The sequence below is a fragment of the Gopherus evgoodei genome, chromosome 14 (genome assembly GCF_007399415.2).
Source record: "Gopherus evgoodei ecotype Sinaloan lineage chromosome 14, rGopEvg1_v1.p, whole genome shotgun sequence".
NCBI classification, from domain to species: Eukaryota; Metazoa; Chordata; order Testudines; family Testudinidae; genus Gopherus; species Gopherus evgoodei.
In genome coordinates this window covers 4249001-4261561 of record NC_044335.1, presented here as the reverse complement: position 1 = coordinate 4261561, position 12561 = coordinate 4249001, and the positions used below count along the sequence as shown (strand labels likewise).

The window sequence follows — 12561 nt, the reverse complement described above, 5'->3', positions numbered from 1 at the left end:
GTGTGTAATTCTGATTTCTGTATTTAAAGGCTGGACTGGGGAAAACGTGACTAAAATCAGATTTAAACTCAAAACAGCTTACACCGAGTTATCTTCAGAAATCTTACTCCCACTCTTAATACCAGTTATTTGTGTTTAAACACTGTGGGTCTCTGAATCGCACTCAGAGCCCATTTCCTGCAGTGAAGTCCGAGTAATTCACTTTTGACATGGCACAAGGCTAATATCAACACATATTTTCTGTGGTGTTACAGACGTCTTTTTTTTTTTTACTTGTTAAAGTGAGACTATTAGCCATGTATACTACTATACTCGACAATCACCTCACTGAGCTTACGAAGTGCTTGTCATTACATGTACCAAACTGACATCTTATTGCCATTTATTCAAGCTGCCTGTCCATGAAACATATTCTCATCCTTTAGGGCCTAGTTGTGTCTGTCTGTAGATACTTTAACTCTACAGTTCCAGGTTCTGGCAACATCAATTTGATGCTTCTAAAAAGGCATTCTCCCCCCATACAAAAAAATCACCTATTTCTCTTTAGCTTGTGAGCCTACCTACCTTTGTGTGTCAGTTACTAAGCAGAGTAGCAAAATATTGTTACTTCTGGCAAAACAATCTGAGTAACAATCAGACAAAGTTGTATGGAGAGTTGTTGTAGCCATGCTGGTCCCAGTATATATTAGAAAAACAAGGTTGGTGAGGTAATATCTTTTACTGGACCAACTTCTGCTGGTGAGAGAGACAAGCTTTTGAGATTATACAGCTCTGAAGAAAAGCTCTCTGTAATCTCCAAAGGCTCTCTCTCTCTCTCAATAGAAGTTGGTCCAATAAAAGATATTACCTCCCCCATCTTGTCTCTCTAATCAGAAAGTATCAGTAAAGCAAGAATAATTTCTAAGAACATATATTGAGCAATGAAACACTGTCAAATTCAGGAACAGTGAGAAGTCCACAACAGAACAGTCTGTTCTAGTTTCTTTGGCATGAAATTTTTTTTACCTTTGACATCAGTTAAGCTCAATTTTTTAGGCCATTGGTTCACTTGATGTCAATGCCTTCGTTTTGTTTTCTAAGCTGTAACAATGTACAAGAGACTATTATTGAACAGAATGGGTGATGGGGTATGTAGCCAACAGCATTAAGCATCTTTATTAGGAGGATTTCAAATACTCTACAAAGGTGAATGAGAATCATTACCCCCATTTTGTAGATAGAAAAATGGAGGCAGGGTGTCAGATGGCAAGTGAGTGGCAGAGTCAGGATCAGAACTCAAGCCTTCTGACTTCTCGTTGCCTATTCTAATCAGCAGACTATGTTGCCTTCCAGAATAGTCAGCCTTGGTCAGAATTCAAGTCATACCAAATAAATCTATGATGAAATTCAACCTGTTGAAGCCTCAGATGTTCATGGCTGTTCAAAATCACCAAAATATTTCCTGTGGGGTAACTATCTGACATTCCCTCCACCCGGACATCTCAGCGGCCAGACAGATTTTCTTTTTTGTCAGTTCCATTTTAGAACCCTTAAAAGAAACATCCTCAGGCACCTGTACCAATAGAGGGGGGGATGGCATGTGTTTACTCACAGTGAAAGCTGAGTTATACAGCTAGAAAATTTGAGCTGTTTGGAGTTTTTAAATGCAAATAAAAGACTATTTCCTGTCTCCTCTCTCTACCCACATCTGCTGCCTCCTTCCCATGCATCCCCAGTCTGCTGTCATCTCACGTGCCTTGGTACCAAACCCACTCCATACCCATCAGTCTCTTCCTTCCACTCTTTCCATTCCCCCATGTGGTTCCCCAGTTAGTCTATAACCCTTTTGATTCTTGGCCCTCCTCTGTTTAACCCCTCCTGGATTCTCACCCCTCTGCATTTCCTAGTCTCCCTGCTCTACCTCTGGCTTGGCCCAGAATCTTTGGATTAAAACAAAATCTTCAGTGTATGTGTTTTCCTATAATACAAGGAAGACACAATTGTAAACAATTTAGAAATGCAAACACCCAGACTTACCCATTCGCTTCCTCTTCAGACTAGGAACATGGTCATCTAAATTCTTAGCTTTTGTCCAGGAGAGGGGCTGCCCAGATGACGTGGATGATGTCGGGTCCTCTTCACATATGGTGCTAGGGCAGGAGCTCCGTGTTGGGGGTGGGGGCATCTGCACAAAGACTGGAAAATGTTACACTAGGCAAACACTACTGTTCCACTTCCAAGGCTGAACATTTTTCAATGAAAGAACCCAGGAGCAAAGCTGAAGATAAAATCCACTATCAAAATTTAGTTTGAGAGGTCTGAACATGTATGCACCTGAGATGCAACTGAATAATCAGAAATTAGCGTGGGCAGATTAATTGGAGATGGGGACGTTCAGCACAGAAAGACATAGGTGGAACAGAGGGATCATGCAACTGTAAAGGGACGTCAGAGTGGGAAGCATCACACAATCTTGATGATGTTCTCTCTGCAATGCAGCCCCTTCTGATACAGATGCACTATCCCTTGGCCCCCCTTTACAATGAGATAGTTCTCTTTTGAACCCCCTTAAGTGCATGAGAATTCTAAACTCCATTTCAGGCTCACACCTCTTTCACACACACAAACTTACACAAAGTACCCTGCCACCATTATTGTGTAGTCTTTTGACAGCACCACATTACACCTAGCTCTCAACTTCAAAATCCTGTTGTCTATCAGCTGTGCCTCACTATAGCATGCAAACTGTATTGTATTAGCGAATCAAAGAGCTCCCTAATGCCAAGGCAGAAGCCAAAGTATTAAAGATGTCCTAGTACCAAATGGGCAAATGATAGGATGATTTCTGGCCTGTGCTATTAACCACGGCTGCTTTTCATTTTACATACCAGCCAGCTTGGAGCTAAATAATTTGAGAGTCTAATCACTTTTTCCACGTGTCTTCTCTATGTGGGTGACAAGGGGACTTTTAGGAAATATATAACATCAGTTTCACTCCCTCATTTTATATTCCAGACCAAACCAACTTGTGTTTAGGGGCAGGCTGGATGAGAGAAAGACAAAAGAAGAGTCTTTTCCTTTGAAATCTAGCCCAAAAGGCCCTGTAGCTTGGTGACACATTCCCTGGGAGGGAGGACCCTCAGAATCCCCCAGTGTAGCTCAGAGTCTTAAGTAAAGGAGATCACTTAAGAATGAAGAGACCCTTTGCCCAACTCTCCTATGGCTGAGTGTGCCTAGTTCCTGACAGCCTTGGACAAAAACTCCTCCTTTGTCTGACAATACCTACGATTTTTTGAGCAATACGGAAGAACTGGGAGACCTCTCTGACTGCATGCCCGAAGTTGTTGTAAATCTTGACATAAGGGCGGACCCAGGAGGGCAGCTGGGATCTTACATCATTGTTCACGAACCTGTGGAGAATTGGAAAATAGGAGAAAAATCCCTCAAACAAATTAATTTCTCAGCAGAAGGCAGCTTTCAACATCTCACCTGAGCAGCTGGAACAGGGACGAGAGTGAAGTCTTAAGAGCATATGTAGAGACTGTCCTCAACATGACAAACTAAATTTCATAGTAAGACTATGCCCCTACTCCTGGGAACGCCAAGTAAGGAACCAAGCAGCTAAGCAGGAACAGTAAGAACAAGCAGCTGAGTAAGAACACAAAAAAACCTGGGATTGATCTTTGTTCCCAGAAGAGCAAGAGTTAGCTGGAGCCAGGGTGTTTGTGACTATCACTACCCCTCTGTACTGAATGGCAACACTCCTGCTAGACACCAGTTATATTATACTACCCAAAACTGACTGGCAGCTGCATAAGGTAGAAAAATGCTCATTAGGGATTGGGCTGAAACCACCAAATTTATTTTCACTTGTGAACACCGATCAGGATTCATACCCAGATGCCCAGAAACAAAAGGCTCATTCTAAATCGGTGGCTCTCAAACTTTTGAATTGGTGACCCCATTTACATAGCAAGCCTTTGAGTGAGACCCTCCTTATAAATTAAAATCACCTGTTTTATGTTTAATACTATTATAAATGCTGAAGATGAAGTGGGGGTTTGGGGGTGGAGGCTGACAGCTTGCGACCTTCCATGTAATAACATCACAGCCCACTGAGGGGTCACGAGCCCCAGTTCGAGAACCCCTGTTTTAGACCATTAGTTCTCTGGATCACCTATCCCATAATCATTAATATCAATCTTGAGATAGTTTAATTTAAAAATAAACTTTATTGTATCCAGAGGTTTCTGGGGGCTAAATCAGAAATAAACAAAGGAAGAAGCTGCATGTAGTGCAGAGATCAGATGAAAGGCCTGAGAAACAAAACATTATGGGAAAATGGAAATAACCAGCTTTCTTCTTCCGAAACTGAATGGGAACCATGCAAAGTACGAAGTGGTGATTCAGTCTCATTCTCAGGAAAACAAGGAGGATATGCATGCTCAGAAGGTTCACAACACGCAAAATGGCCAAACAAAACTCCTACTCAAGATGATAGGTTTCAAGGCAATGGCAGGAATTCACTCATTTCCCAGAAACAAGATTCTGGTTAGCAATACAAGTGAGACCATTTTTAGATTTTTCTGGCAATATGTAACTTCTTCCTGAATTTCCCTTCAAAACTACAATTACCGTTCACTGCCTTCTCAGACTTGGTGGGGAGCAGGACTGGAACCTCTGTATTCACATAATTTGTATTAGCGTTTCAGGAAGTTCTAACTCCTGGCATGAGAAGGGTTAAAAAAAGATATATTAGCCCCCCCCACTCCTCCCCCCGCCCATCAAATAATCACTGACAGCTTATTCTGCATCTGCTAATACTACCACCAGCCTTATGGAGGGAATGGGGAGAGAGATGATTTTGGGAAAGGAGAACAGAGGATGAACATGTATGTTATTTTCACTTATTAGGGAGAATGATACCTAGCTCGTTGTTGATGATCACTAATGAACTGTAGCCTTCTTCAACTAGTCATACTAATGCACTTATACACACAGCACATACAGTTGTGTGTGTGTGTTGGACACAGGTACATCATTTATAGCCCATCCTATTCAATACAAGGTACATCATTTATAGCCCATCCTATTCAACACAAGAATTCACCTGTGGTCGCAAAGGAAAATGGCACCATAGTCCTGGCGATGTCTGATAACCCTGCCGATGGCCTGGTTCACAGCCCGGGAAGCCTGCTGCCGGTACCACTCACGCCCGGATAAAAACTAAAAAAGGCGGGGGGGCAGAGGGGAGGGGGAGAAAGGGGGAGGGATCAAGCTATTCAAATACAGTAACTCCTCGCTTAACGTTGTAGTTATCTTCTGGAAAAACGCAACTTTAAACAAAACAATGTTAAGCGAATCCAATTTCCCCATAAGAATTAATGTAAATAGGGGAGCATAGGTTCCAGGGAATTTTTTTTTGCTGCCTGCTAGTACAGTACTTTGTCCACTACTTGTGGGATTCTCTGGAAGAGCAGCCCATCAGAGCTAACAGGTGAGGGCTTGGAACCACGGTGGGCCGGTAGCCCCGCTATCAGCTCCCCTCCACACACTCCCCAGTGCCTCTCACCCGCTGGCAGGCCCTGAGGATCAGTGCCTCTCCGCTCCTCCCGAGCGTGGCGAAACACCTGTTTAATTTAGTTCCAGAGGTAAACTAATAGGGGGGCTGCCAGCCCACCCTAGTTCCAAGCCCCTACCTGCAAAGCAATGTTATAAGCGAACATTGCACAACTTTAAAGGAGTACATTCCCTAATAGATCAGCGATGTAACAATGAAACATTAACCAGGACAAGGTTAAGTGATGAGTTACTGTAGGTAAAATGTATTCTCTATGCAAGGGCTACTTGTCTTAGTCTCCAATACATGCTATAAATGTATCTCTAAAAGATATGAGTCACGTGCAAGACTCTGCTAACGCAGTCCCTTCCCCCTTCCGACTATTCTGAGGCACTACTTATTGCTATGGAGCCCTGACCTAGTTATTAATATATAACCTGCACTGGTGTTTAGCCACTGAATTAGGGCTTGTACAAAGCATTCACCATGCCATTAAATAGCTAACAACTACCCTGCAAGATGATAAAGAAGAAATACATAGTATTTGCACTTAAATCCGAAAGGCTGCCAAACACAGCCCACCACGCCCATGGTTTATACTTCCTGACCAATTTTCTTCTGGGTCAAATATTTCCTTTGAAAGATAAATGGTTACCATGCACTCAAGCTATTTTGAATGCAACTGTGTTCAAGAAATTTATGACCAGTGTTTGATTATAAAAAATGGTTACTCACCTTCTTGTAACTGTTGTTCTTCAAGACGTGGTTGTTCACGTCCATTCCCATTAGATGTGTGTGCACTGCGTGCACGGCCATCTGAATGTTCTTCCCTTAGTTGCTCCCGTAGGGTCGCTTGTGGAGCCTTCTGGAGTAGTGCCTTCATGGTGCTCAATATATGACCCGGCTGACCCAACCTCTCTTCAGTTCCTTCTTCAGGCTACTCTGACAGAGGGGAAGGAGGGTGGGTATTGGAATGGATGTGAATACCACATCTCAAAGAAGAGTTACGAGAACATAACTGTTTTTTCTTCGAGCGCTCGTTCACATCAATTCTAATCAGGTGACTCCCAAGCTCTCCCGGAGAGGTGGGAGTCAGTGTTAAGGAATCGCTGACTGGAGCACTGCTCTGCCAAATGCTGCATCATCTCTGGCATGCTGGGTGATAGCACAGAGTGTGGTAAACGTATGCACCAATGACCAGGTTGCAGCTCTGCAGATCTCTTTGAATGGGGATCTGGGCCAGAAAGCAGCTGACAAGACTTGCAACCTTGTGGAGTGTGCTGTAATAACCAGGGCTGGGGCCATAGCCAGTTCGTAGCATGCGCGGATACAGTACGTGATCCAGGAAGAAATGTGTTGGAAAGAGACCAGGAGCCCTTTCATCTGGTCTGCCACTGTCACAAACAGTTGGCTGGATTTCCTGAAAGGCTTAGTGTGCTCGATGTAGAATGCTAGTGCACACTAGACATGCAGTGAGTGAAGCCTCTACTCCCATGCACCGGTATGAAGTCTGGGATAAAAGATTGGTAGAAAAGTCTCTTGGCTAGTATGAAATTGGGACACCACCTTGAGAAGGAAGGCTGAGTGAGGCCTGGGTTGACCCTTCTCCTTGTGGGAGATGGTGTAGGGTGAGTTGGAGGTTAGTGCTTTTAACTTGGACACTCTCCTAGCTGATGTAACGGCGACCAGGAATGCCACCTTCCACAACAAATACAAAAGGAAGCAAGTCACCAGTGGTTCGAAAGAGGGCCCCATTAGTCTTGAGAAGAATAGATGAAGGTCTCCTGCAGGGACAGGTTGTCAAGCCTGTGGATATCATCTTTCCAGGCCTTTGAGGAAACACCCTGCCATGGGGTTGGTGAACATGGAACGCCCAAAGTCTCATGGGTGGAACGTAGAGATAGCAGCAAGGTGCACCCTGATGGGTTATCCTGCCAGGCCCTGATGTTTCAGGTGTAAGAGGTACTCCAAGATGAGTAGTATAGGTGCCTGGAGTGGAGATGTGCAATGCTGGACACACCAGCAAGTGAACCTTTTCCACTTAGTTAGGTAAGTGGCCCTGGTGGATGGTTTTCTGCTGCCGAGCAGAACCTTCCTTACAGGTTCCAAGCACCAGAGCACCACTGGGTTTAACCATGAAGCTTGCAAGCTGTGAGATGGAGGGACTGGAGGTCTGGATGGTGAAGGCGACCGTGGTCCTGTGTGACCAGATCGAGGTAAAGTGGTAACACGATCAGGGCGTCCACTTACAGCTGCAGAAGCATGGTGTACCAATGTTGGCAGGGCCATGCTGGGGCCAGCAGGATTACCTTTGCCTTGCCTCTGAGGAGCCTGAGCAGCACCTCGTGCACAAATGGAACCAGTGGAAAGGCATACATGAGGCGTTCTCCTCAGGGTAGCAGGAACACATCTGAGATTGAACCCAGGCTGTGCTTCTAGAAAGAGCAGAACGTTGGGCACTTTCGGTTGCTCCAAGTGGCAAACATCAACTTGGGGAAACCCTCACCTTTGGAAGATGGAATGCATGACATTCGGATAGATGGATCACTTGCGGTTGCAGAATGACCTGCTGATCCGCTAATTCGTTCTGTCCTTCCAAGAGATAGGACACCTCCAGGTGAATGCAGTGGGCTATGCAGAACTCCCATAGCTGGAGGGGCTTTACGGCATAGTGGGGAGGAATGAGCGCCACCCTGTTCGTTGATATAAAACATGGCAGTGATGACTATCCTTGTAGCTGGGACAGGAAGGTGTGGCAGGCTAGCCGCACTGCTCTGAGTTCCTTGATATTGATATGGAGTGAGAGCTCATCCTGCAACCATAGGCCCTGTGTTTGGAGATCTCCCAGGTGAGCACCTCAACCCAGACCTGACGCATTCATTAATAGGGACCAAGAGGGCTGTGGACTGTTGAAGGGAACTCCTTTGCAGACTGTCTGAGGGTTGAGCCACCAGCAGAGGGACCTGAGTATGTGTTCTGGCACTGACATTCCTGAGCTCAGGCTGTCTCGCGCTGGGCGACAGGTCAAAGTGAGCCACGCTTGGAGGGGTCTGAGCCTCAGTTTGGCACGTCTGACCGCATAAGTGCAGGCTGCCAAGTGGCCAAGGAGACTCACGCATCCCCTTGCTGTCATGGTGGGGTATCGCCTGAGGCTTTGCGTAATGTCTGTCATCACTTGGAATCGAGGCCTCTAACAGGATTGCCCGTGCTTGTACAGAGTCCAGCACCACCCTGATAAATTCTATTCTTTGGGTCGGTGACAAGGTCGACTTGTTCATGTTGAGGAGTCCCAGCCTCTCGAAAGTAGCACTGACTAGTCAGACTTGAGACTCCACCTGCTTCCTGTTGCGCCTCCACAACAGCCAGTCATCAAGGTAGGGATATACCCCAACTGCCTCCTGCGAAGAAAGGCTGCAATCACCTATATGGTGAAGACTCGGGGGGCTGTTGATAGGCGGAATGGAAGGACCATGAACTGATAATATTTGTGATCGACTAAAAACCGCAGAAATGGTCTGTGCACAGGCTGAATGGATATGTGAAAGTATGCGTCCTTCACGTCGAGGGCAGTGACCCAGTCTCCCGCAACCAATGAGGGGATGATCGTGCTCAGGGAGCCCATGCAGAATTTCAGCTTGACCAAGAACTGGTTGAGTCCTTGCAGGTCTAAAATGGGTTTGAGACTCCCCTTTGCTTTGGGGATGAGTAAATAATGGGAGTAGAATCCCCTACCCCTTAACTCCAGAGGACCCTCCTCCACTGCCCCCACAGCGAGGAGCAACTACACCTCCTGGATAAGGAGTTGCTCGTGTGAGGGGTCCCTGAAGAGGGATGAGGAAGGGGGTTGAAAGGGAGGGGAGAAGCACAATTGGAGAGAATATCTCACTTCCACCGGCCAAAGGACCCAGCGTTCCAATGTTATTTGGGACCAGGCATGGAAGAAGTGGGATAGCCGATTCAGGAAGCACGGGGAAGGATCTGGTGTAGTGCTGGGTATGCCATTCTCGGGCATCTCTTCAACAGGCCTGCTTTGAGCCCGATGAAGATTTGGCTGGACCCTGGCCCTGACCTGAGGGGGGATGCGACAGTCTGTGCCTGCCATTCCTACCCCTCCTTCTATAGAAGTCCTATCTTTGAGGAGGGTAGGAATGCTACTGTTGAGGCTGCGGTTTAAAGTTTTTACACTGGGTTGCAGGGGTGTGCCTGGGAGTCCTTCAGGCTGTGCAGCTTGGAGTCCATCTGCTCAGAGAATAGTCCTGTGCCCTCAAACGGCAGGTCCTGAAGGTTTGCTGCACTTTGGGGGGCAGCCCAGACTCCTGCAGCCCTGCAGCCCTTGTCATGGCTAACCATGAAGAGAGGATGTGGGCGGCGGAGTCCACTGCATCAAGGGAGGCTCATAGAGAGGTTTGTGCCACCACCTTCCCTTGGTCAATAATGGCCATGAATTCAGTCCTGGAGTCTGATGAAATTAGCTCTTTAAACTTCAACATGGAGGCCCACGAGTTGAAGTTGTATCTGTTGAGGATAGCTTGTTGGTTAGCTATCCTCAGCTGCAGGCCCCCGTTGAGCTGACCTTCCTATAAAAAAGATCTAATCTTTTAGACTCCTTGGATTTTAGAGAGTTGGTCCTTGTTGGCCCTGCCTCTCCTTCTCGTTGACCACGGTCAGTACTAGGGAGGAGGGCAGCACATGTGAGAATAAGTTCTCATATCCCTTGGATGGGACAAAGTATTTGCACTCCACACCCCTTGCCGTAGGCAGGATCGATGCCAGGGTCTGCCACAGCATTTTGATATTGCTCTGTATAGTTTTTATCAGGGGCAGAACTACACTGGAGAGACCCTCTGGCATCAGGATATCAACCATGGGGTCCTTTGGCTCGAAAGCGTCTTCTGCCTGCAATCCCATGTTGTGGTCAATTCTGCGCAAGAGGTCCTGGTATGCACGGTCGTCTATTGGGGTAGGTCTCAAGGCCGAAGTCCCTGCAATTGCCTCGTCTGGGGATGAGGAGGCTAGAGGCAGTACTGGATCCTTCTGAACATCCAGCTCTCTAGCATCCTCCTGGTCAGTGCCTGTGGGCTCTGCGCTGACCGTAGTCATGGCAGCGGTAGTCTGGCCGGCTGTCACCATGGCTGCTTCAACGATGTCTAGGACAGGCTGTGATCCCTGTCCTGGCGTTAATTCCAATCCCTGAGGTGCAGGGTGATTTTTATGCGGCTGGGGTGCTTCGGTTTCAGAGATTAATGAGTGAAAGCCACTGGAAAATGAGCCCTGGGCCTGGTGATAAGCCCAGGGAGTCCAGAATGGCCATTGAGGCTGCGGCTGCTGATCTGGAGACCATGCTTCCAGTGCCTCACTTCTGTGTCGATTCGACCTCTACTTGCTGCGGCATAAGTAAAAAGAGTCCCAGTCCAAGTCAGATGACTGATCTAGATTGTGACGACCACAGCAGCACTGAGCTGCACTGTACTTAGCAGGGGAAAGGTGCTGCTCCGCTGGTGCCAGGGAACCACGCACGGGGTCCCAAGCTGGGGAACGGTGCCTCAGCGATGGTGAACGGTGCCACGTTGGAGAAGGTGATTGCCGCATCATGGCTGCCTTGCCTCTACATGATGCCAGACATGGCGCAACCAGAGGCTTGTTCCTGATAGCCAGAGGTTATGGGGCCGTCATTGCTCTTAGGTCCCTGGTGGCCTCAAAAGTGTCTGGGGTGGAGTGGGACTCCAATTCCTCCACCTGGCACTGTCTGTCCGGGTAGTCGCTGGGTGCCGGATTCAAAAGTCCCCTCTGGGGAACTAAAGTCAGCGGCACCGACTCTTGGTACTTGGGTGCTGCGTGCTCCCTCATGGGATGCACTGCTGTTGCACTTGGCACGGCCTTCAGCACTGGGAAACAACTCCTGTCCATCTTCTTGTGCGGCACCGGTGAGCGCGAGCAACGCCAGTTGCCTGCGCCACTTCTGGTTCCGGGAACCGCCAGTGCGAAGGATCTCTGGAGTCAGAGTCTTTCCTTGGTGCCATGTCACGCACCAAGGCCGCGACGCTCCGCGCCATCATGCTCGGGGTCGGATCCTGGAGCTCTGTGGCAGGCTGTGATGGAGAGCGGACTCCACCAGAAGCTGTTTCAGCTGGAAATCCTGCTCTTTCTTCATCCTAAGGCACAGCGACCTGCAGATTTTGCACCTGTCTGTTTGGTGCTCTTCCCCCAGATATGCGTCACGGGAGTCACCTGTTGGCATGGGCTTCCTGCAGGTCTCGCAAGGTTTAAACCAGGCGTGGGCAAACTTTTTGGCCCAAGGACCACATTGGGGTTCTGAAACTGTATGGAGGGCCTGCTCCAACCCCTATCCACCCCCTCCAACTTCCTGCCCCGTGGCTGCCCCCCTCAGAATCCTTGACCCATCCAACATCCCCCTTTATCCTTGTCCTCTGACCCCACCCCTCCTGGGACCCCTCACCCCTGACCACCCCCTCCTGGGCACCAGGTACACACACATTTGAAGTGAAACAGACATGTGCAATCACTTGAAGAATTTAAAATTTCAGCACAACCCAGCCAGAGGTGTGGTGTGGGAGAGGGGTGTCAAATTTGTATGGTTCAATAGAGCAGTTTTGCTTATTGTGGCCCTACAGAGATGGCAAGAAAAGCCATACGCTGGAGAGAAACTATGAGACAATGGACTGGCAAAAAATCATCTGTGAAAAATTCCCCAATCTTACCTGTGCCCCTGAACCTTGTCTTTTCATTTCATCCAGGAATTGCATCTTTAAAACAACTCTTGGCTCCATGCGAGGGGGAAATGGAAGCCCAGTGATAACAACACCTCGTCCGTTCATGTCTGCAAAGTCCAAGCCTTCACTGGCCTGAAGATGAACAGTGCTTTCAATCACTAACAGGGAATTACGTGACATTTCAGAGCAGTTCAGGGGTTGTGGCCTCTCTGCCTTAAATTACACATCTAACAATTGTAGTTTGAGAGCAGTGGAAACAAACAGTTTGAACTGGATTTCTTACTTTTATTG

At 47.5% G+C, this 12561-nt stretch overlaps 1 protein-coding gene across 13 annotated transcripts in view; it reads right to left on the bottom strand.

Moving 5' to 3' along the window:
* Positions 1-12561, bottom strand: part of RTEL1 (regulator of telomere elongation helicase 1) — a 112316-nt gene that overhangs the window by 43243 nt on the left and 56512 nt on the right. For 12 of the 13 annotated variants that reach the window (XM_030533576.1, XM_030533574.1, XM_030533583.1 and 9 more), the window contains 4 exons: positions 12259-12402; positions 5090-5205; positions 3266-3389; positions 2017-2164 (listed from right to left, as the gene is read on the bottom strand). In XM_030533576.1, the coding sequence (XP_030389436.1) occupies positions 2017-2164; positions 3266-3389; positions 5090-5205; positions 12259-12402 (532 nt within the window). The remainder of the gene's footprint in view (positions 1-2016; positions 2165-3265; positions 3390-5089; positions 5206-12258; positions 12403-12561) is intronic. The other variant, XM_030533584.1, reaches the window with a different exon arrangement.